At 39.9% G+C, this 25980-nt stretch overlaps 1 protein-coding gene across 4 annotated transcripts in view; it reads right to left on the reverse strand.

Moving 5' to 3' along the window:
- Nucleotides 1–25980, reverse strand: part of IL17REL (interleukin 17 receptor E like) — a 64552-nt gene that overhangs the window by 18914 nt on the left and 19658 nt on the right. For 2 of the 4 annotated variants that reach the window (XM_024109334.3, XM_024109337.3), the window contains exons 2-8: nt 18778–18805; nt 9973–10122; nt 8276–8385; nt 6875–6989; nt 4012–4056; nt 731–870; nt 474–545 (exon numbers count right to left, since the gene is read on the reverse strand). In XM_024109334.3, the coding sequence (XP_023965102.1) occupies nt 474–545; nt 731–870; nt 4012–4056; nt 6875–6989; nt 8276–8385; nt 9973–10122; nt 18778–18805 (660 nt within the window). The remainder of the gene's footprint in view (nt 1–473; nt 546–730; nt 871–4011; nt 4057–6874; nt 6990–8275; nt 8386–9972; nt 10123–18777; nt 18806–25980) is intronic. The other 2 variants (XM_065554980.1, XM_024109353.3) reach the window with 1 other exon arrangement.

The raw sequence follows: 25980 nt of genomic DNA on the forward strand, positions 1-25980 counted from the left end.
CTTCATTATTTAAGCATGTGTGCAAATTGAAACTATACAATTGCAGACTGGGAATAAGGCACATATTTTTAACATGAGGATAATTAACCACTGGCCAATTTACCAAGAGTAGTGACGGATTCTTCAGCACTTGCAATTAAGATCGGATGTTTCTTCTAAAATATCTGCTATAGGAGTTATTTGGGGAAAGTTTTCTGGCCTGTGTTATACAGGAGGTCAGATGAGATGATCTCAGTAGTCCTTTCTGGCCTTGGAATCTATTAATATAAGTGTCTGCAGGCTCAGAGACATAGACTCCAATAGCCACAGTTGCTAAGCACCCACAACTCTCATTGATTTGCTTATCATGGCTCAGAATCTGGCCATTCATACTACAGAATTTGCTGTAAAGAGATTGGCAGGAATGATGCACTTTTAGTGATCTCCTTTATTTAAGGCTGGGATAGATGCTGAAGGTTATCAAAATATTTTACCTCAATGCAGAGACAAGGCAGTAACTGGGAATATTGCAAGGAAGTTGACTTCAAAGACTCCTTCCCTTTTATCTGAAATTAAATAGAAAATGGTGAGTCCAGTAATTCTATCCAGTAGCTGGCTTTCAATGAAACTACATATAAAAATATTAGGCCAGATCGTACAAATACATACATATGAGCAACATTACTCATGTGAGTAGTCCCACTAAATTCAAGAAGAAAATAGCCCCAGCCTGTAATAAATTCTTACTCACCAAAGCAAATGACCCCACGTCTTCACAGGTAAACCATTTGTGACATAAACGAACATAATAGTCTTGGTCTTGAAGAAAGTCTGATACATTCACAGATATGGTTTTCCTCGCCCTGTCCACATTATAATCCAACTTCCCAGCTGAGATAAGAAAAAATAAACACATTAAGTTATTATACATCAGTTCCTAGTTACATTGTCAATCAACACTGATTTTTTGTATGAGTATTCCCCCTCATATTGATACATATTCATTCAATATATATTTAGGTCCACATAAATATCCTCTTCTTTTATGCTACTTAATGATTTTCATGAGATTGAAATTCAGAGCCATCCAGTTTAATTTTTTTAACTGACATTAACAGTTATCAGGCCAAGATAGCAGTTAACTGTACCTTAACAGCATTTCCATCTGTAAATTCTAGAACTTGAAGAATCTAGTCATGTGTTGTTCCCCCTGCCTATCTCTCCTGAAACTGATTATGTGGCTAGAAAATATTAATTTTAAAAAAGACGTGCAGCTTTCTCTTAGGCCAAAAACATGTTTGACTCTCGGAACAAAATCTTTTATTGCCAAACCTCCACAGGACAGGAGAGCTGGCTGTTGGGAAGATTAATTTCAGTCTAGCTGTGTGGTCCTCTATGGTGGTCTAACTAGAAATCTTCCCTGCCCTTGCAACTATGGTCCAAGAGGCACAGAAGTCTGTTTTTTTAATGTATATTTGCGAATATTAGCATATGAGTGGGAGCATAGTGAGCAGAGTGGTGGCACAATGAACTTTTTCCGGATACTCAGTCTAAAATTTTCTTTGACTAACTCCTAAGTATACCCCTTGTGGTCTTTGTCAAAGCTGCACATTCCATTGAGAAAAGAAATATTTGTTGTAGCAGTATCAGTCTGCTACATGGCTTGTGGGATGATGATTTTGCACAATGGCTCAGTTCTGGCACTAGAATGTGTTACAGACTGTACTATCATCTAAGGAACCAAACAATCAACTGAAATAGGGCTTAGATTCCTCTGTAGAACCTTTGCAGCCTGTAGTTGGCACTAGAGCAGGTTGGGAATTTTCCATTAGAAAAATTAGGTAACAGAAAAATGCAGTTTTCACAAAATCCAAATTTTCCCATGAGAAAATTTTAATTAAAAAAAATTGTCAGGAAAATATAAATGAAATATTTTTATTTGGGTCAGTTTGACCCAAATCAGAATATTTTGTTTTGTTGAACTGATCTGAAACATTTAGTTTCAAATCAGTTCAACAAAACATTGAACTACATTTCCCTATCAGCACACTGCCTTATGAGAGTTATATTTCTGATCGCTATCTCTCTGATGGGCTGGGCTCCCCGGAGGATTTCATCTCCCATAATGCAATGCAGATTTCCCTCTGACTGAGCTGCCTGGTACATCAGAGGAGTCACATGACTCTAGGTGATCATGGGAGGGATGGCCAGGGAGCCTAGCCTATAGGAAAGAATGGGGCACCAGGCTCCCAAACAACAACTGCCATAAGGCAATGCGCCACTATGTGCTTCTTCAGTTCAATAAACTAAAACAAAACATTTCAATTTGGGGAATGTCAAAAATGTTTTCTTTTGATCAAAAATGTCAGAATGAAACAGTTTTGATACTTTCACAATTTGATACAGATCACAATTTTTCAGAATTTCTGTTCTGCAAAAAATTTCAAAATTTCTACTTTTTGTCACAAAGACGAAACCAAATGTTGACATGTCAGGCTTTCTGGATGGACAGACATTCCAAATTTCGCTTAGCTATAGTCGGGGCATAGGGACTTCGCTGTTGCATCAGGAACCAGTTATATTGGAATTTAACAAGGACACCCTGCCTGCTGCTTTTCATTATTCATTGTGTTACATTGTTCAGCATAAAGTTGTAGCTTTAGTCTTCCAATCATTTGTGTCCATTCATTCATTTGAGGAATAGCATTGATAAACTCCACACTATCCACCACATATTCTACAAGACGCTGACCACCTATTGAAAATAGTGAGAAGGAAGGACATGCAGTTTTTGGTGGTGGTGGGTGGTGGAGGGCTACGGAGGTGGAAATGAATAGACACACTTCAAAGGATAAAAATTTAAAAGCAGGTCTACCCTCAATAGGGTGTTTTTTAAGCCTATCAGCCTTGACACTGCCCCTTTAAGCTCTCTCTCTATAAAGTTACACTTTGAAGCAAATGGGCATTGTTGGCACATGTGGTTTTCATTCAACTTTATTCACTGTGCACATATGACTAACTTTCCATTGCCCTTTAAGGAGCAAGCATATGCTAAACTCTTGCCCCCCTTTTCGCTGGTAATGGCATTATATGGTAAGTTCTTTGTTTACATGATCATATAGCACTTGACACAGGGTTATGCCATGGGGGAAATAATTATTTTATAAACATGCATTAACCACACTGAAAGTATAGAACAATTTAATATACTAACTGTGGTAGATAAACATGCTAGAGATCCCTCGCCATGTGGATCTACCATAAGACTTTACAGGGAGTTGCGGGTGCTCATTTTAAAAATGTCTTTCTTTCCCCTGTTGCTGTGTGAAAGATCCACCCCAATAACAGGAGAAATTGACTAATTGACAATATAGAGGAAATTGTGAACCTAGCTGTATACAAAGTTCTGTCAAATGTTCAAACTGAAAAATCACAGAAAATGCTGGGTTTTTTCCTAATCTCTTCCAGTTATAACCATCCTAAGTGTTACTTGTAACAATAACAGGTAGAAAAATATTAAGCATGTTTTTTTTTTAAATTGGCTATATCCCTTTAAGTAGAAAGGGACCTTTCCTGTAGTCCGTACACATGTGCGTACTCCAGCAATAGTCACTATAAATGTAACTGATGTCAGTAGGAATACTCCCATGCTGGTTAAAGGCTGCAGCAGAGGTCTCTGAGTGTATACCTGGAGGCCAAACCTGTGTGTGTGAGAATGACAGAGTGTGTAAGATTTAATATTAAACAAAGTGTTAACCCCACTTTTTTATCTATCTACGGTTTCCAAATCAATATTCCCAAACCCTTACATTTGGCAGAATACCCCATGCTCTACCAGTTCTATAACTTTTGTTGATAACAGTTGGAAATGCAGAAGATATTATAGATATACAAGTATAGAAATATAACAGGGAATGGTCCATTGGAATACTTGGCAGCAGTAAAATATTTATCCATCTTGCATTGCTTGACTGTATGCAACTGTACAAGCACAATGACAATGTGATGCATGTCCAATGATGCTCAGCTCACCAAAACAGACTGGAATATGTTTTCCCACATCATTGTTCCTGCAATCTGCAAAATATAGAACAAGAGTTTTCAGCAGTGCTGAGATAACTATACATCTACAAGAAGCCTCTCTATCTGGGTATTTTATGTCTTTCATCACCATAGTTCTGCGCACCTCCTAAAAGGAAATTGCTCTAATACACTTGAGGCTCATCCTTGTTCTGTTCGTTGGTTTGTTTGTTTTTGAAGGAAGAACGTGTATGTCCAGTACAAAGTCATAAAAGATAATGGCACACAGAAAGTGCTTCCTTCCTTCTCACCCACTGATCACTTCACACTAGTATTAAGGAAGTTATCTTGCCAGTTTTGGCCTTTTCTCACTACAAATGTTCATGAGAACCTTAAACAAATTTGCAGTCTGGGCTATTACACCACATTTTTTTATCCATTGTTACCTGCAATTAATGTAAGTCATTCCTCCCTTGAAAAAAACACCAATAGTTTCCCAACATAATTTGTCTAATGTAAATATTTGTGAACATTTTTCATGCTGATTTCCTCTTAGGCTTATTGTTATAAGAAATACATTATTTATTTCCTAGGTAGTTTGCCCGACATAAAGGTCAGTTTAGACCCTGGCAGATAATATGCGGTCAGAAATTAGAGTCTTAAGGATAGATTTAAACATGCACTTAGCTAGCTTTATACATCTCCAAGGTTGCTTCCTAGACTTAGCTTTTTTGGCTAAATCAAAACTGGAGAAGTCTTTTGCTTTCTTTTTCTCATACAATGCCAGGAGCAATTTTCCAGTGTATATCTTTGTTCCTTCTTCCATGTAATGTGGTATCAAATAGGGCTATCTAATAACTGTTTTTCATTTATGTTCACACACTATATTTCTCATGCAATAAAAAGTGAGGTAATGTAACATGAAATTGAAATGTTTGCTAAACATCCCAAGGTTTTATATATATGGTAGAGCTGTCAAGCGATTAAAAAAATTAATTGTGATTAATAGCACGATTAATCGCACTGATAAACCATAATAGAATACCATTTATTTAAATATTTTTGGATGTTTTCTACATTTTCAAATATATTGATTTCAATTACAACACAGAATACAAAGTGTACAATGCTCACTTTATATTTATTTTTATTACAAATATTTGTGTTGTAAAAAACAAAAGAAATAGTATTTTTCAATTCACCTCATGCAAGTACTGTAGCTATCTTTAGAAATCTCACATTGGTACCTTCTTTGCATTTTGTCAAATCTGCAGTGAAAGTGTTCTTAAAACGAACAACATGTGCTGGGTCATCATCCGAGACTGCTCTAATATAAAATACATGGCAGAATGCTGGTAAAACACAGAGCAGGAGACATACTATTCTCCCCCAAGGTGTTCAGTCAACGCATTGTTTTTTTAACACGTGTCATCAGCATAGAAGCATATCCTCTGGAATGGTAGCTGAAGGCATGAAGGGGCATACAAATGTGTAGCATATCTGGCACATAAATTCCTTGCAATGCTGGATACAAAAGTGCCATGTGAACACCTGTTCTCACTTTCAGGTGATATTGTAAGTAAGACGCCGCAGCATTATCTCCCGTAAATGTAAACTAACTTGTTTGTCTTAGCGATTGCCTGAATAAGAAGTAGGACTGAGTGGACCTGTAGGCTCTAAAGTTTTACATTGTTTTGTTTTTGAGTGCAGTTATGTAACAAAAAAAATCTAGATTTGTAAATTGCATGTTCAGATAAAGAGATTGCATTATGGTACATGTATGAGGTACTTCTACTTGAATTGAAAAATACTATGTTTTTTATCATTTTTACAGTGCAAATATTTGTAATAAAAATAATATAAAGTGAGCAGTGTACATTTTGTATTCTGTGTTGTAATTTAAATCCATATATTTGAAAATGTAGAAAAACATCCAAAATAGTTAATACATTTCAATTGGTATTCTTTTGTTTAAGAGTGCGATTAAAACTGCGATTAATCGTGATTAGTATTTTTAATAGCGATTAATTTTTTTGAGTTAATCGCATGAGTTAACTGCGATTAATTGACAGACCTAATTTATGGCAACACATAACAGGATATAATAAAATCTGTGAAATGTCATCTGACCAGTTTTATAGACAAGTAGCATGCACTGTGCTTTAAATAGTTTGGAACTATTACTATCATACCTGTATATACAGAAACAAGTAGTAGATCAGAACATTAATTGAAAACAAAAAGCTTCCCTAGAAAGCCCTGTGCATTTCTTCTGAATTTCTACGTACAATCTCCCAAAAGGGCTTATTCTAATCTTTGAATATATTTTTTAATAAACTGTTTACATCCAATGTTAAAAATTACTCTTTGAGCCAAACTTTCAAAAGGTACCAGAGCCCCAGGTCAAGGGGCAGAGCAGTTGTGTAACAGCCCCCTCAGGACTGAACATGAAATAGGGTAACTGCACATTCAGTAGGGTGACCAGACAGCAAGTGTGAAAAATCGGGACTGGGGTTGGGGGTAAGAGGAGCCTATATAAGAAAAAGCTCCAAAAATCAGGACTGTCCCTATAAAATCAGGACATCTGGTCACCCTAACATTCAAAGACAATTTAACTAGCACAACTGCAGTTCTTGCAGATACTTTTGTGGTTGCAGTTTTGCAAACACACTTTTGTGTGTGAACCTTGAGACTCCATTTTGTGCACACCTAACAAAATCATTAAAATATAGGGCTGAATGGATGCTCAGCTGGTGTAAATCATCCCAGGCACACTGACTCAGATGGGACTAGGCAGATTTATACCAGCAGAAGATCTGGTATAAGTTATATAAGTGTTATTTTCTGAAACGTCACTTTAAAGATCATTTCCTACCTTCAACATAGTACTCCTGACTCAACTTGACTTCACAGTAATTTGGTATTGTTTTCATGGTCACATAGATGTGTTGTGCTACATTGACTTCAAAGCAATTAAACTGCACATGCACCTGTTTAAAACATGCATTTAAAATCAAGTTTTTCCATAACTTCCAGAACATATATGATACACGATATCACAGGTCTAAGCAATGAGTCACTTTTGTTCAAACTGGCTTCTGTTTACAACAACACTATACGTTCTTAGAGATCATATGATTGAGAATAATGTAAAAAAAAACCCAGACATTATTTTCAGAAGAGATTTCCAAGAGTGTCATAATTTCTGATCCAAACTGAGCTAGATTTTGACATTGGATACATACATCTGGTTAAGTCATTGCTGGCAGAACAAATTGTAGTGTGAAATCTGACCTTTCCTTCAGAGGCCTCTAAAAGGTCATTAGTAGTTTCTCAGATTTCAGACTCTCTTACATGTGTATTAGAGGTAAAAAATTACAATAATTACATTAATTTCATCCAGGAGTTATTTATTTTCAGTCTGTGGCATGGAATTGAGGGAAGTAAGGATCAATTGAGGTCTCCAGTTCTATTTACTGGATGTAAGCCAAGAAAAGCTGTTGGGAAGTGACAGAAAATTTACCTCAATTTCAATGTTATAGGCAGTTCCTGGCCAACTGAATGCTGCACTAAGGCGTGTTTGATCAGTGGATAATATTACAGTGAGAGAAGCGAAACACTATTTTGATGAAAGAGACCTCATTTCACTTATCATGAGGCAATATGGTCCTTTCACAGCATATACACATGCACAAGAAAGAACATGTTTGTGATATTAATAAAAAGCTATAAGCTACCAGTCATTAAAATAAAAAAATCATCTTATTTTCCACATAGTAGGTCAGATTTTTCAAAGATACTACTTCTGGATTCAGTCTGGCCCTGCAATTTATTTTGCAGTTGAAATTGATACCACCTGACCATTTTAAGGTAAATAACTAATACACACATACTTAGATGTCTAAGTGACGTGTTCCATAAGCAATTGCAGGTTCAAAATGGCACGCACTGGCACAAAATGAAAGCTCGTGTTGAGGCTGGTTTGAAAACCAGCCTCTGTAAAGCACACTACCTCTTGCAAAATGATAAATGAAGCAATTATTAAAGGTGGTAAAGAAGGGAGTCTATATGTTATAAAAAGTGTTGCAATTTGAGTCATACTCTCCAGTCAGTAGTTTTTAAGGTAACGTCATAGAAGTATAATCATCATGTACACAGTTTGGCAAAGTCAATTGTGGGATGAAGAAAAGAGAGGCATTGAATGTATTCTTGTTTTTTTTTCCTCCAAAGGCTCACAATATTTTTATGCTAAGCAAATCAAAAAGAGGGAGCCTACCTTCCTTCCAAGAAGCTTGTTGCTTGTTTTTCTAGAAAATCTCACATTCACACACTGAGAGTGCTGCATCTCCGCTGAGAGAGAACAGATTTCCAGACCACGAATATTTTCTGAAATTAATTTTTAAATATGTTTTAAAAGGCTGATGCTTCAACATCTTACCAAAACAAAAACTAAACTACAAAACTTGCAGTGCATTCATAGGGTTTCCTTCCATTTGCAAGATACAGAGCTTTAGCTGAATGTCAAAATAAGGTCATACATATATATGTCCTTATTTTCATAGGGGGTAACAATTGCTAGGGATTAAAGCACTGATCCTGCAAACCTTTATGCACATGCTTAACCTTAAGCACATGAGTAGTCCCATTAACTTTAAGTTAATCACAAGATTTTTCAGGAGTCGTACCTAAATAAATGCATTAATAAAAGAGGAGGGGAATTAGATTAATGATACCTCAAAATAGCTATGATACTGAATTCCTTTTTTATACCTGCTTCACTAAGAAAAATAAAGAAAAGACATCTCAGCAACTATGAACTGAGGAAAAACTTATCAGAATAGCTAGTGATAAAGAATAGGTTAGGGAATACTAAAAAAAATAACATATATGAATCTGCCAGACTTGACAATATACAGCCTGGAATATTAAGAGAATTAGCAAATTAATACATCATTGACAATTATTTTAATAGTCGTAAAAATAGGGCAGTATTGTCTTGGAGGACTGGAGAAAGTAAATTTACTTCAAAAAAGTAAAGAAGAGTGATCCTGGCAATTACTATCCCATACGTTTAACTCCCATCCTTAGCACAGAAAGGCCTGGGCCACAGAATTCAAATCCAAGGTCTTGACTCTGGAAAGTTACAGAGGTGCTTAAATTTACACACTTGACTTTAATCAGGCGACTCACAGTTTGCAAAGTTAAGCATGTGAATAAGTCTTTGTAAGGTCAGGGTCCATATCTGGATCTGAATGCACACCACTCCAAAGCTCAGAGGGCTTGGACCAATGTTCTGGTTGGAATGCATCCTTATCCATGGGGAAATAAAGGAGCAAGTCATGAGAGAAAAAAATCATGAAACATATAGAAGGTCAGAGAATTGTCCACATGAACAGCAAGGGCTTACAAAGAATAGCTCATGCCAAAAAGCTTGATTACTCTTATTTTATTTTTAGACAGAATTACAACTTTAGGCCCTAATATTATAGCTGCAGGCCAATGGGGGCTGCGGGAAGCGGCGTGGGCCAAGGGATGTGCTGGCCGCCGCTTCCCACAGCCCCCATTGGCCTGGAACGGCAAACCACAGCCAGTGGCAGCTGCGATCAGCCGAACCTGCGGATGCTGCAGGTAAACAAACCATCCCGGCCCGCCAGCAGATTTCTCTGACGCGTAGGTTGCCAATCCCTGCTTTAGTGGAAGAAGGGAAAGCATTAATTGTAATATACTTTGGGTGCAATCCTTGTTCCAATGAAGTCAATGGCAAAATTACCATTGACTTCCATAGGGCCAAGATTTCACTTTTGGATTTTAGTAAAGCAGTAAATACGCTGTTTCATAAAATCTTACTGATATAGTTAATTCAACTCAGCTTGGATATGAACACTGCAATATGGAACAAAATCTGGCTGAAGGACCATAAACAAACAGCAAAACAAACCCAAAAATGTTTTAGTAACAAATCTGCAGGCCTACCATCAAGATTCAGGGTCGCTTTAATGCTTAAGTGAAGAGAGCATTGGCTTCCCTGTACACACTTCATCGCTGTTGAGAGTTTCATGTTTTTCAATACGGTAGAAGATAAAGAGGCAGGAGCATCACGGCAGAAACTGTTAAAAATACCAGCTGTGAATGTTAAAAATACATATATATATAAATCCAACTGGCCATGTGGCATTAAAGAAGATCACAAACATGGCCAAAAAAATCCAAAGGTGAAATCCTGGGCCTACTGAAGTCAATGGAAAATTTTGTGGAGACTTCAATGGAGCCTGGATTTCACCCCAATGTTTCTATAAGAAGAATCATGAGTGAGACAGAAGATCAAAGGCCTGAATAGCAAAACATTTTAATTGGTTGTACATTTGAGTGGTGTCGCAGCTTCGGAAGGAAATATCCACCAGTCACAGTTCAGTGACAAATTGCCCAACTCAGGAGAGGAAAAGGAGTTCCTAGCCACAGTTGTAGTCACCAATCATGACTGCACTGTCAGTGCTTTTAGGCTTTCTCACAACCATTAAGTGTATTATTTTGTGATTAGAGGCACTCTTGGGTTTAGTATTTACTTCCATGGGGGCTGGTGGACTGTCTGGGCGGCTGCTAAATGTCATTTTTACACAAGGGGGCACCATTGCTTTCCTATTCATGGGCAAACATTTCATACCTATAGGATTTTCTCTGCCCTTCGGACCACGAAGCTCACAATCAGTGATAAGTGTGGGGCATATTTATCACGGCTGAGGTTTTGTTCATGATGTAGATAGTGGTACATTTCTACATCCAAGACATATTGACTATTTCTTCCTTTATTTTCTTTCTCAGAGTTGTGCATCTCCTACACATCACTGCTTGGGTCTCCTGACAATCCTATGTGAGACTATCATGGAAAGCCAAGAGGGGTTGAGTGGTGGTCGTGTGGCCCCAAAATCCCATGCAACTTGCTGGGCTTCAGCAGCTCTTTCCCACCTCTCCAACCCCCCTAGCCTCCACCACATAGAGCATGATTAGTCAGGATTTGTGCAGGCAGAGTTGATTTCACCCCTCATGTATTTGTTATGCTTTTCTGTCTAAAGGATGTTGTCTTGCAATCATGGGTGAAGAATATCTGATTAATCAGGCTTTGATATAGATCTGCAATTACGTGAGTAGTGTTCTGAAGTGAGGAATTTTAACACATACCCGCCTAGAGGTTGTTTGAATGAGTTGCTGGGCTGTATTTGCTGAAATCTCCATTGCAATACATTGGCTTTGCCACATATGCTGCAGCACCACTTCATTTTCGCTGTGTTCGTACATAACAATGCAATCATTAGTAATATTAATCATTTCTGCAGCACTATAGGAGTGCATGGCACCGGCCATACAAATAAAAGACAAGGTGCCTTCCCCAAAAAGTTTACAATCTAAGGGCTAAAATTTGCCCTTTGGGTATGTGGCCAAGAATAGCTTCCACACATGGATGTTTATTTGCTCACATGGAAGGTGAATGAACCATGTCCATAACACTGACCCTACAGAGGGAGGTGAGGGGTGGAGGGAGAAAGACATGGGCACGTCATCTTCCCACCAATGATGCAGAGAATCACTGATCTATTAATACTCAGAGGCATTATTATCTCTTGAGCACAGTCCCCACGAATCTGTGGGGTTCTCCCTTTAAGCGGGAGTTTCAGCAGCTGCTGTTGGCAGGGGAAGCCCATCATCATGGATCTACAAGACATGTGATGCAAATGTGTGCATCTCTGTTGATTTCAGTGGAGTCATACCCATTTACATTGGGTCTGAATTTGACCCCAAATAGAAGAGGACTATATATCAAATGCAACCACAATACATAACACTATGGCCCTGATTCTCCACTCCTTTACTCTGATTTTATGCACTTGGAACTCCACTGAACTCAATGGAGATACACTAATGTAAAACCAGTGGAAAATTAGGCCCTTTTACCCTAGTTCACATAATTTCAGAGCTACCTAATATTTAACTATATGAATCCTAGATGGCATTCAGCTTTAGTTGCCAGCTCTTCAATTAGAAAAATTTGCTGCAAAATCCAGAGATCTTTTCTTGGACAGCATCATCTGACATGTGATTGTTCATAATCTGTCATGCCAGCACAGAGTAACCAGGCTGCACTCTTTTCATATGAGCAAATTATTAAACAATGACTCAAATAATTAATTTGTAGGTTCCTGGAGGGTTATAAGTAAGGCTACAGTGTTATCACAGAGGTTGTGGAAGTCATGTGACTTCAGCCCTGGCAGCTGGGAGCTACAGGGTCCCTCCGCCTCCCGCAGTGACAGGGAGCTGTGACGTACCCTCGCCGCCTAATGCAGCAGGCCCCCAAGCTCTCGGATGCCATGGGCAGTGGGGGTACCTGCAGCTCCCAGCTGCTGCAGGCAGGGGGGGTACCCCACAGCTCCTAGCCACTGCCAGGGAAAAGGGGATCCCGCAGGTCCCCACCAGTAGAGGTGGCAGAGGGACCCCCGCAGCTTCCCGGCCACCGCTGTGGGGCAGGAGGACACTGGCAGCTCCCAGCCACTGCCACAGGATAGGTGGACCCGGACAGCTCCCCACCACCACCACAGGGCAGGGGGGCCCTGCCACTCCCTGCAGCACCCCACTGCTGTGGTGGGGCAGGGGGATCCCCGCAGCTCCCCAGATGATGATGCAGGGCCGGGGGACCCTGACAACTCCCCGCCACTGTGACAGGGCAGGGTGACCTCCACAGCTCCCCACTGCCACGGCGGAGCTGAGGGACCCCCGCAGCTCCCCACCATGGTGGCAGCAGGGGGACACTGCCAGCTCCCCTCTGCTGCCGTGGGGTAGAGGGACCCCCACAGATCCCTGCGGCTGCAGCAGGGCAGGGGGAGTCCCGTAGGGCCCCGCTGTCGCAGGGGGTCAGGGGGAAACCTGCAGCTCCCTGCTGCCATGGCAGGGCATGGGGACCGCCCCCCATGACCTGTCCGTGATTTTTACTAAAAATATCCATGACAAAATCTTAGCCTTAGTTATAAGGAATATCACCATGGATTGTCAAGAACAAATCATGCCAAACGAACTTCATTTCCTTCTTTGATAGGATTACTGCCCTAGTGTATAAGGGGAAAGCAGTAGGATGTGATATAACTTGATTTTTGTAAGGCTTTTGACATGGCTCCACAAGACATCCTCCTAAGCAAACTAGGGAAATGTGGTCTAGATTAATTTATTATAAGGTAGATGCACAACTGATTGAAAGACCATACTCATAGAGTAGTTTTCAATGGTTTGCTCTCAAATTGGGAGGGCATATCTAGTGGGGTTCCTGATTGGGAGTCAGTCCTGAGACCAGTACTAGTCAATATTTTCATTAATGCATAATGGAGTAGAGTGTTTGCTTATAAAATCTGAAGATGATACCAAGCTGGGAGGGCTTGCAAGCATTCAAAATGATCTTGACAAATTGGAGAATTCATCTGAATTCAACAAAAAGAAATCCAATAAAGACAAGTGCAAATTACGTCACTGAGGAAGGAAAAATCAAATGCACAACAACAAAATGGGGAATAACTGTCTAGGTGGTAGTACTGCTGAAAAGGATTTGGGGGTTATAGTGAACCACAAACAATATGAGTCCTCAATTTGATGCAGCTGCAAAAAAGGCTAATATGATTCCGGGGTATATTAACAGGAGTGTTATATGTAAAGACACAGAAGATAATTGTCCTGCTTTATGTGGCACTGGTGAGGCCCCTGCTGGAGTATTGTGTCCAGTTCTGGGCACCACAATTTAGGAAAGATGTGGCCAAATTGGAAAGAGCCCAGAGGAGAGCAACAAAAATTATAAAAGGTTTAGAAAACCTCAGCTATGAGGAAATGTTGAAAAAAACTGGACATATTTATTCTTGAGAAAAGAAGATTGAGGGGCAACCTGATAATAGTCTCCCAATATGTTCAGGGCTGTTATAAAGAGGACGGTGATCAATTGTTCTCCATGTCCACTGAAGGTAGAACAAGAAGTAAAGGGAGATTTAGATTAGATGTTAGGAAAAACTTTCTAACTATAAGGATAGTTAAACTCTGGAATAGGCTTCCAAGGGAGGTCATGGAGTCCCCGTCTTTGAAAGTTTTAAAAACAAGTTGGACAAACACCCATCAAGGATAGACTAGGTTTACTTGGTCCTGCCAGAGAGCCAGGGACTGAACTTGATGACATCTCAAAGACCCTTCCAGCCCTACATTTCTATGATTCTATGATTCTATGAATATAAATGGCAACCAGAAGCAATAACATCTGTTTTAAGTCTCCAGGAAATGCTACATGCTTGCTGTCCCATGTACAATATTGCTTTTTCTCATATTTTATTATAGTTAATTTTAGGGAATATCTATGCATAGTATATTAAATGAAACAAACTCAGAAGAATCTTTATCTTGAAAATTCATATGTCTTACAAATATTCCCTTTGGGTGGATTCAACAATATCTCCTTCTGAGTTTAATTTAATTTGGCCTTTTGCTATACCATCTTGAGGTTTGATATTATTAGACCCCAGAATTTAGATCCCAGGGTTAAAGGCCTATTCCACAGCTGAATGGGAGAATTTCAAGCAATGCATAGCTGATATGCATTCTTCTCTTTGGCTCAGCATTTGACAATTGCCCAAGAGTGGTTTTAGGGATCAATATTGCTGAAGATGTTCCTTCAGATCAGATCTAAAACTAAGCTCTTGACCATTAGTAGTCATTAAAGAGTCATATTTTATGGCTGTAAGGGAGATAACTGTAGTGTAGAGGCCAAAATCCAACTTTATTTTACAGTAAATTACCCCCACGATTACTCTCAGATCCCACTCCATTACAGCTGTCCCTAATAATGGCTATTACATTTATCCCAAGAAGTGGTAGGAAAAGCAAAATGCTGTGTAAAGAGAAGTGATCCCTTCACGTTAGTTTTTTTCAGTTCTTTAAGGCATTTTGAGGATATCATAAAACTGTTTGTAAACAAATAAATAATAATTTTAAATACTTCATAGCATGGATTTTGCATGACTACATATATTTTGTTTCAGAATAAATGGTCAGTAGAGGGAAGAAATGACTGAAGAAAAGTCAAATTCCCTTCCTGTAAATGTTCTCAGACACTCCTGATATCAAAACTATGAGACTGCAAGTATCTGCCCTATTTATTTCTGACTAATTCTTCAACATCATAAGCGTTATCTTTATAATCTCTATTATTTTCCCCTCATTAGACCAGGGTTTCTCAAACAGGGGTCGCCGCTTGTGTAGGGAAAGCCCCTGGTGGGCCGGGCCGGTTTGTTTACCTGCCCTGTCTGCAGGTCCGGCCGATCGCGGCTCCCACTGGCCGCGGTTCGCTGCTCCGTGCCAATGGGAGCTGCTGGAAGCAGCGGCCAGTAAGTCCCTCAGGCCGCGCCACTTCCAGCAGCTCCCATTGGCCCGGAGCAGCAAACCGCGGCCAGTGGGAGCTGCGATCGGCCGGACCTGCAGACGGGGCAGGTAAACAAACCGGCCCGGCCCACCATGGGCTTTCCCTAGACAAGCGGCAACCCCTGTTTGAGAAACCCTGCATTAGACAGTTACCTTTAGGGAGCACACACACTTCTTTACATTCCTAATTAGTAATTTGACCTACACTACAGGACAGCTGTAAGATATACTTTTCTCCACAGTGCAGGTGCGACCTACATTTGGCCTGAATATGAAATATAACTATAATTATGGTTATAATCCCTCTATCCTAGTGTTTTGTTAATAGAAATATTGCTAATTATGGACACTGGTAATTTGGTGGTCTGTCAAACATCTGCAAGGGCTTGCTTTTCAGCATGAACATAATTTCCATGTGGTTTTGCCACCAGCCCAGCCACAGCTGATTCTTTGTTATATGATGATGTAGCAAGCAAACAAGAAATGTCTGATATCTGGCAGCTTGGAACAACTCAACCCTTTGTAAATTTGGACTGAAGAAACTATGGTTGTGAGGTGAATAAGGAATGGACATATTATTTCAATCATTTAAAGCCTGGGGCAAGAAGCTCAAATTAGACAATAACCTTAATCAAAGGACATACAAGGTAAATGAATCACAGATACAATCTGACATCCTAGCATAGTTCTAATTATTTTTAACCTGAAATTTTGCCCTTATAAGTGTTCTAAAGTATTTAGTATACTTGCAGTATATCTCCGAATATACCTAAAGGTATACTAAAATTGCTTCACAGGCATATGAACCCATAAACCCATTTTGCATAGCACTTGTAAATTTACCCCAACATCTTCTGGATCAATTTATTATGATGATTCAACACACTTCCAAATCAACTTGTTATACTCCCACATGAAGACAATTGAAGTTCAACTTGTGGTTAATGAATAGTAAAACATACTTGCTACATACACCAGTTCTGAAGTTAACTAGATTTTCAAGTTGACAATGTCTGTTTAAAATAGATATCACTGTGTAGTAAATTCTGAAAATTTTGCACTTATGTTTTCATGGATTCATAGATTCCAAGGTTAGAAGGGACCATTGTGATCATCTAATCTGACCTCCTGTATAACACAGGCCTTAGAACTTCCCCAAAATAATAGAACATAGCTTTTAGAAAAACTTCCAATCTTGATGTCAAAATTGCCAGTGATGGAGAATCCTCCACAACCTTTGGGAAACTGTTCCAATGGTAATTAACCTCACAGTTAAAAAATTATGCCTTGTTTCCAGTCTGAATGTGTCTAGCTTCAATTTCCAGCTGATGGATCATGTTATACTTTTGTCTTCTATGTTGAAGAACCCATTATCAAATATTTGTTCCCCATATAAGTACTTATAGACTGTGATCAAGTCACCCCTTAACTGTTTTTTTGTTAAGATAAACAGATTGAGCTCCTTAAGTGTATCACTATAAGGCATGTTTCCTAATCTTTTAATCATTTATGTGGCTCTTCTTTGAACCCTCTCCAATTTACCTTTCTGAGTTGTGGACACCAGAATTGGGCACAGTATTTCAGTAGCTGCTGCATAGTGCCAAATACAGACATAAAATAATCTCTCTCCTCCTCCTTGAGAGTCCTCTCTTTATGTGTCTAAGCATTGCATTAGCCTTTTGGTCACAGTATTTCACTGGGAGTTCATGTTCAGCTGATCATCCACCATGACTCCCAAATCTTTGTCTCACTGCTTCCCAGGACAGAGTCTCTCATCCAGTAAGTATGGCTTACATTCTTTGTTCCTAGATGCATATATTCAAATTTAGCCAAAAAATGCATATTGGTTGCTTGTGCCCAGCATACAAAGAGATCCAGATTGCTCGCTCTACGTGACTTGTCCTCTTCATTATTTATCATCCCCCCGCCAATGTTCATGTCATCTGCAAACTTTATCAGTGATTGTTTTATGTTTTCTTCCAAATCAATGAAAAAAATGGTAAATGGCGTAGGACCAAGATATCACACCATTTTGAACGTTCCGGAATATTGGATTACATAGTGATGCACAGATGCCTAACCCTTTTTCTGACAAAAATCCAATTTTATAAGCATTGTTATTGAATTGACATCATCAAGTTGAAATCTAATCAGTTTTTAAAAAATGAATTAAAAGTAATTTCATCCATTACACTTGTTCCTAAGTCCTCTTGAGCCCCAATTTTTATGGGGATTTTACTATCACATTTTCTTATTTATAAACTATATTTTCTCTCTCGAGCTGCTGACAAAAGACCCACCCCAAAAAAAGAGGAAACCAAGACCTCAATCTTGAGAACATTTACACGTCTGCTTAATTTTACTCATGTGAGAAGTCCCACTGAAGATAATAGGATCTCTCACATACTTATAATTAAGTGCATGGTTGATTTTTTGCAAAATTGGTGCTCAAGATTGCAACCTCAGTGAGACAGAGCTCATCTTTTGGTTATTTATGAGTACAGTGTGTTGTACCTTAGAGCTCTAATACCTGATTGGGACCATTTTAGGTGCTTTTACAATATAAATAATATATAATAATAATAACTGATTGACTAGACAGGGGAACAGTGGAAATGACAGTACATAAAGTGCTGTCAGATGCACAAATGAAATACAATGAGGACAAAGAGAAGTTATTTTCTAATCTCTTTCACTTCTAGCCATCCTTGTGTGTCTTATAATAATGATAGTGGGTACAAATTTTCAGACAAAAGTGTGATATAGGCCCTGATCCGGCTACTGGCTCTGCTTGGCTGGACCCTCACATCCAAATGGAATTCCTTGCAGAACTGGGCCTTCAGATCAGGGACAGTATCTACCTCTGTGTTTGTATAGTATCTAGCACAATCCAGACCCAATTCTAATTCTGGGAACAAACAAACTAAATAAATGTTACAAGTGTCCTTCCCTTTAAGGCCAAAACATCATGCTAAAGGGCTTCCTCAGCCTGCCCAAAGAAAGGATAATATGGCTTTCTTTAGCCAAGGCAGAGTTCAGGGTCAAACCCCCCATTTCTTCTATCAGCTCCTGCACTTCCTTTTGTGAGGGCTACAGAATTCATTCTTCAGGGAATCAAATACCTAATCCCATAGGTGTTAGAACTAGGGTTTCTGGGGGTGCTACTGCACCCCCGGCTTGAAGTGGCTTTAGGGAAAGATTCTGTAAAACTGGTTTTAAATACCATGTCAAATGATCACACTGCCCTGATGTGGCCTTGGAGGGGATTTATTACTTGTAGAGACCTTTTTTTTTTTTTTGGTCCATAATTTAAGAATAACACAAACTGGAATTGCTTATACTTACTGGAAGGTTTGCTTTTACAATGAAAGCCCTGCAAATAAAAATAAGGATGATTAAAAATACTGTTTTGAAGAAAAAAGATGCTTTAGAGTTAGTGTACACATAAATATAAACATAGTTTAACAAATAGTCCCATATTCGCTCATTAGGTAAATCATTTTTAAAATTGAAGCATGACTTACCTTCAACAACACAACAATAGAAACATGCACAATGCTAAGGCCTGAGTCAACCCCCGCAGAGTCAATGAGGCCTATTTGATCAATTTACAATCTTTGTATTAAAGTTCTTTACAAGAACTATATTATAACAATTCCACCAAACTATATCCCTTCACATAACACAAGAACTCTAGGCCACCCAATAAATTAATAGGCAGCAGATTTAATAACAAAGAAAACAAAGTACTTCTTCATGCAACACATAGTTAACCTGTGGATGCTGGAAGGCCAAAAGTATAACTGGGTTCAAAAAAGAATTAGATGCGTTCATGGAGGCTAGGTCCATTGTGGTGAGATGAAGCAGCCTCATACCAACACAGAGAGAGTTAACTCACTTTGTTGGGCTCCCCTAACCCCCCCTTTCCCCTCACAGAGAGTGGCGGCAGGGCAGGAACTATAAGAACAGAGCTCTGCAGCCCAGTTGGAGCCAGATATCTTTCCCAGGAAGTTTAATTGCCCATGGAGCTCACAACCAGCTTGGCGGGTGACGACTCTCCTGAGCTAGCCTGGAGACAAGGCCAGCCACTACCCCGGAAGACTGAGGAACCCAAAGACGAAGCAGAGAATGAGCCACTCATCAGGGTCACTGGGAACCAGGCCACAGTGGCCACAGAGCAACCCAACCAGATGCCAGTAGGAAGCAGCCCAAGGGAATCAGACATTGGTCCTGTTGTGTTGCCGGGAGGCGAGGCAGCAATCTAACATTTCCAAGCCAACCTAGCGACAGAATCACCCATCCCTTTAAGGTCCCTGGGCTGGGACATGGTGGAGCAGGGTGGGCCCAGGTCCCCATATCTTGGGCCCCACACTCAGTGCTGGATGAGCGCTAACCCCCACATCCAAGAGGCCTGAACTATTGCTCATTTAGTTGCCCCGCCGCAAGCCATGATGCTCACAGATCTGGTGTGGGTGCTGAGTTCCCAGCACTACCAAAGGAGGTGCTCTGACCCTGAGACGCAGGAATCTTACATCCATCAATGGCTATTAGCCAAGATGGTCGGGGGCACAACCCCATGCTCCGGGTGTCCCTAACTCTCCAAATGCCAGAAGCTGTGACTGTACGATAAGAGATGGATCATTTGAAATTGCCCTGTTCTGTTCATTCCCCCTGAAGCACCTGGCACTGGCCACTGTCAGAAGACAGGATACTGGGCTAGATGGACCATTGATCTGACCACGATGGTCGTTCTTATGTTCTTATACAACTATGAGTTGATAAGTTGGCAATGATATTTACTGTGTCCAAAAGTGTATTAGACTGTTTGCATTTCCAATACAAGCTGATTGTGCAGGGATCTAATCCTATTTGTGCTAGCTACCTTCCATACACTTTTGGAGCTGTAGATATAATAATTGATAATATTAATATTAGTCAAATAATTTTTAAAGAGGACTTATGTATATGACAAGACAAACATTCAAATCAGTCACCTCCAAGTCAATAAGACTTGCTTTTTTATTTAAGAGTATTCAGGCCCCAGTCCCACAAATGGGATTACTCAAGTGGGTAAGTGTTTGCAGGATTTGGGTATAGAACAGTAGGGAGAGGGGGCCTGATTTTCCACTGCCTTCCTCCAGGTATAGTCATCTACTTCTGGGGAAAGCCAGTACAAAGAAGGTGTTAAATGCTACCACTGGTGTGAACAGAGAATTCTGATCTGATAGAATTTTACACCCACTTCACAGAAAAAAGAAAAAGCTTGAAACTAAATACATGCAAAAGTGGGTGGAAGTGATTCCAGAATTGCAGGATGAGATTTCCGAGCTCTGCTTGTAAATTTATTTAATGTTTTTTTTTAAAATACATGGCAAAGATAATTGAACAAATCTTCAGTTGGGATTATGGCTCCTGTCCTGCAAATCTATATGCATGCTTAACTTTATGCAGATAGTAGTCCATTGACCCTACTGACAACATTCATGTATCTAATGTTAAGCTCATGCATAAAAGTGTTTGCAGGACTGAGACTAAGAAAATAGCAAGTTTAATGCTCTAAAACAAAACCATTTTTAGTTATCTGAGCACCACTGAGGAGCATCTGAGAAACCTCTTTACAAGAGAAAACCAATACCCCAAAACAGCTTAAAAGATTTGTATGAAATTTAGAAGAAATCATTTGAGGAAGTTATAAGCACCTAAAAATAGGAGATTTGAATGGGAAATAATGCGGTGAGCAGGGCAGAATCTCTGAGCAAATGGGGGAATAGGAGGGGGAGGGAGGTGAGCTACTGAGCCCTGGAGGGAGGGAGGGAGGCTCCAGGCTGGGGAACAGAATCCCAGTAATTCCTACTGCTGCTTCTATGGCAGTTACTCTGTGGCTGGAGCCCAGTGTCCCCACCTCCCGAGTGCTGGTGCCCTATCCCGTCCCTTCCTATACACCATCCTGGCAGCCGGCACATGAGCTCCTGCCCCTCCCTGGGCCAGGTGTCTCCGCTGGGACCCACAATGACTGTAGGGTGGGACTGGGCTAGGCGGGGGAGTCCCACCTGCTCTCTGATGGTAGGATTGCCAACATCGTATTTCAAAAATAAGGGACTGTTTTGAAATAAGGGACTGTCTTAGCACCCCCACCTCCTGCCTCGTCCCAATATTATCATTATTATATCATCATCATTATTAATAATAACTAATTAATAATGAGCAATATGCGCCTACATTCGCCAGTTGTATTTCTTGCTGCTTTTTGCAGCACGATCTTGTTGTACAAAGATGAAGAAATCTTTGCAGGATAACTGGAAGTTTATGCAAATTTGGAGTTAGCGTTTAATTAAACCTACAATGCATCTGTTTTGTACGTCAGACCATTTATTCCCCATTAATGAAAAAATCCTCTCTACAAATGCAGTTGATTATGGCACACTAAGTACAAACAACACAATTTTGAACAAGTTTCCTTTTCCACACTTCTGAAACACATACACCCATTTTTCACTGATCAATTTGGAAATGTCATTTCTTGATGTTTCGATCACATCTCGACTAGTGCAGAGTTCCTCATAGCACTGGTCCATGTTTACAATTTCCCTCATTTTGATTGCGCCTGTTACATCCTCAAGATCTGAGAAACTAAACTTCTCGAAGAGGCTAATGGGTTTCAGCTTCATCACTGCATTGTCAGTAGAGAAATCAAACCATTTATCACTGTACAAAAGCACAGAGTCATAAAACTTAATGAAGTCTTCTTTAACTTTGCGTTTTGTTGTGGGAGTAGCTTTTTCATCAGTTGTTTGGTTTGGAATCCAAAAAAACCCAATCCTGTTTCAGACTTAGCATCTTCAACTTAAATTGGCACATCTCTGCGTATGTCAGTAATGCATAACTTTGATTCCTCCAACTTTCTCACATATACATCAAAGACACAAGCCGCGTTGTGGGAAAAACACTTGTACCTTTCCATATTACAGGTATACTCGCCATCTTCTGTGAAAATGTTCTTTAATGCTACTGGATAAGACTCCCCTAGTGACTTGAAGTAGGCTGTAATTGCTGGCCAGTTTCTCAAAAAATCGATCGACTGCTGAGTTAAGGAATAGCTGTCTTGTACTCACATGTTGCAGTACTTCTTTCTATTCGATGTCAACAAACTCAAAAAAGCTTCAGAGTTCTTTTCTGTGTATTGCGGACATAGAAAAACGGTTGTAAATTTTCAACACAATTGTTTCTATGTCAACTGACAGCTGATCACTCGCATGTTTGCAAGTATTGTGGACTATGTGTGCGGGGCATTTCGCCTTCAAAATGCAGTCATTTTCAGTACATAACAACTTATACACCGAACTGTGTTTGCATAGTTCACATTTGCATTATCAGCAGAGTATGCAGTAAGACAATTAACATTAAGATGGTGTTTCTCTGGGCAGTTCGTTATAGCATGATGAATGCCTTTTGCGGATTCATCACTGTCTTCATAAAAATCAAGCAGCTTGCACTGAATGCCATCTGATATGGTGAAATATTGTAGGCACATTGGAAACATCTTCCTGTTCCCCTTATTTGAAGCATCAGTCACTACAGAGAAATACACATGCTGTTCTAGTGGCGATGGTAATAAATCCCATAAACAACCCCCCACAGACTTTGGGGCCAAAATATTGGTCACTAATAGCTCTGCTTTGGTTCTTCCACAACACAATTGGTTTGCAATATTTGAATCACAAAACTTGATTTGAATCACTGGCAAGCTTATTATCACAGTCCCCTTGCTGTTGTAACATAGGCTGTGTTTAACTGTGTGGTGCAGTAAACTGTTGCAATTTCCCATGCTGCAATTCGACTTTCAGTGTTTGAAGAGAGCAAAGAATTTGCTAATATTTGTCATACCTTTGGCCTGTGTGTTTTTCTTATGTTCATTGGCTACTGTGTGCTGCTTCAGGTCAGTTTCACCTCCATGCCCGAGAGTGAATTCACACCAGCACAAAGTACAAAAGGCCCAGTTGTATTTTTCTTCCCACTGACTTTTATATCTACACAGTCTCTTCATTTTTTCTCTTTAAGTCTAAGAGAACTGTCCGGTGTTCCCACTACTTCACTCATAATTGCATCGAATGATTTCCTGACCATGTAAAAATGTGCTGCGGCTAATGTTAGCCACTAATAACACTGGTCTACAATTTTTGAGAAGTCGTCTGCTTCAGAGATAAAATGTGCTATTTATTATGTATTTTGATGTGCTGAATTCAAATATGACAATTAAAACAACTGATTGGCTACTGTTTCTAAGATATTTAAGTTTTTACATTTTATGTCTATGTATATTGTGTAGATTTAATCATAAATTGTAAACCTAGGTCTTTTCATGTGTTTATGGTTGCTTTACATGATAATATTTCACCTGTCCTGTTTATGTAACACTTTAAAAATCAGCAAATAAATAAAATTTATTATGAAACAAAAGGCAAAAAATCCCTGACAAGGTCATTCAGTTCACCTTGTGTTATGAGGTGTGGTTCAGAGGAGGAGGATGGGAGAAAATGTGGGTCCTGTGACATTGATGGTTTAGGACCAGAAGTTTCAGCCTCTTCCTCTTCCTCATCTGACTCAAGTGAGAATGATTCTGGTGCATCAGGAACCGGCAGTCCTTCTCCGTGGGGTACTGGGCGTATAGCTGATGGAATGTTTGGATAATGCACAGTCCACTTTTTCTTCTTTGACACACCTTTCCCAACTGGAGGCACCATGCAGAAGTAACAATTGCTGGTATGATCTGTTGGCTCTCTCCAAATCATTGGCACTGCAAAAGGCATAGATTTCCTTTTCCTGTTCAACCACTGGCGAAGATTTGTTGCACAAGTGTTGCAGCATATGTGTGGGGCTCACCTCTTGTCCTGATCTCCAATTTTGCAGCCAAAATAAAGGTGATAGGCTTTCTTAACCTTAGTGGTTATACTGCGCTTTTGTGATGCAAAAGTCACTTCACCACAAACATTGCAGAAGTTATCTGCCCTGTTCACACAAGTACGAGGCATCTCTGCTCACTTTGGCTAAACAGAAATGTGTCCCTTTGCAAAATCAAACACTGACAAATAAGAGAGCATAACACTGTATGATTTCTAGAGCTGATATAGGGCAATTTGTTCAGCAGAGTGATGTAAGCTTCGTTATGATTGCATCATCCATGACTTCTAGGAATAACATGATGCAATTCATATCATGTATGACGCAATACCAGCTTCAGATTGCATCATTCATTGTTTTGCCCAAAAAGCAAGTACTGTCCAAACCCAGTCATAGATTTATTCATAGATCCAGTCAAAGATGTATTTTAGTCATTTCTGGTTTAAATTGAGATCCCTTCCCTTTATAACTCACTTATCCCCCGCCATTCCCAAGTCAAGGGTCATATATACTGACACAATAGCATATCTTGAAAACTAGAGCCAATCAACAATTTTAAGCATCATTTTCGTTCTCAGTGACCCAGAATTAGTAAAGTTTGACTACATTTATTTCAGAAGCATTTTGGCTGTAGAGCAGTGTAATATGATTTCCAAATATTAGTTCCGCTATAGCCAGAGGTTCCCAAACTATGGGTTGTGGCCCCTGAGGGGGGCATGATACCGTTATCAGGGAGGCACAAAGACCTGATGGGGCCATGCTGAAAGGCTGGAGGAGGCTCTGTCCAGCAGGGGAAGTGGACAGGTCTCTGAAGAGGTGGTCTCAGCTGCAAGGACCAGGCTCCCTGCCCACCTCATTCCCCAACTGCTGCAGCTGCAGCAGTCAGCCACCAACCAGCAGTTATGCTCCTCTGCTGGGGATGTTGGCAGAGACTCTGCGAGTGGGGAGGCTACACCCCAGAAGTACTGACCCCCTGCCAGACAGAGCCCCTTTCTGACCCTGGCCCTTCAGCACAGCTCCAGGGCACACAGCCCTGACCGTGTGAGATCTTATGTACAAAACCATGTCTGCTGCCAGTAAAATCAGTAAAATCATTTCTACTTAGAAAGCATTTTTGCATAAGGAAAATGCTTAAACAATATCATCCAATTTCCTTATTTGTATTTCCCAGCACAGTATAATCAGTAGAAAGGAAACAATTACTTTCTCCGAAATAATGCAATGCAATAGTAAACTTTAAAAAAGCAGAAATGAAACAAGTCATCCTATATAAAGTTCACTCTCTAATTTTAGCTGCTGTTACATATATCTATTTTTAATCCATTTCTTTACTGGACTCTGCAGCTCTATGTAGAAGGACAAGTTTCACTAATTGAAGTTCTGGATGTACTTGAAGAATTGCAACTGACTACCTGCAAAATTGACTCAAGCCCGATAGGTGTAAAAATTAAGTGGATCAGCTGGGATGTTGGCTTCCTTGCTCAGAGTTCTCAGCAAGATGTTTAAGGCAACTGCTGTTCAAGGGCTGAGCAACTGCTCACTGGGGAAGCAATCTCTCTTGCTGCTGACAATCTTGCAAATTACCACCCTGTTTCTAACCTCCCATTTTAGGGTCAGGCTATTGACAAGGCTGTGGTTAAGCAGCTCTGG

Source organism: Chrysemys picta, chromosome 1 (genome assembly GCF_011386835.1).
Source record: "Chrysemys picta bellii isolate R12L10 chromosome 1, ASM1138683v2, whole genome shotgun sequence".
NCBI classification, from domain to species: Eukaryota; Metazoa; Chordata; order Testudines; family Emydidae; genus Chrysemys; species Chrysemys picta.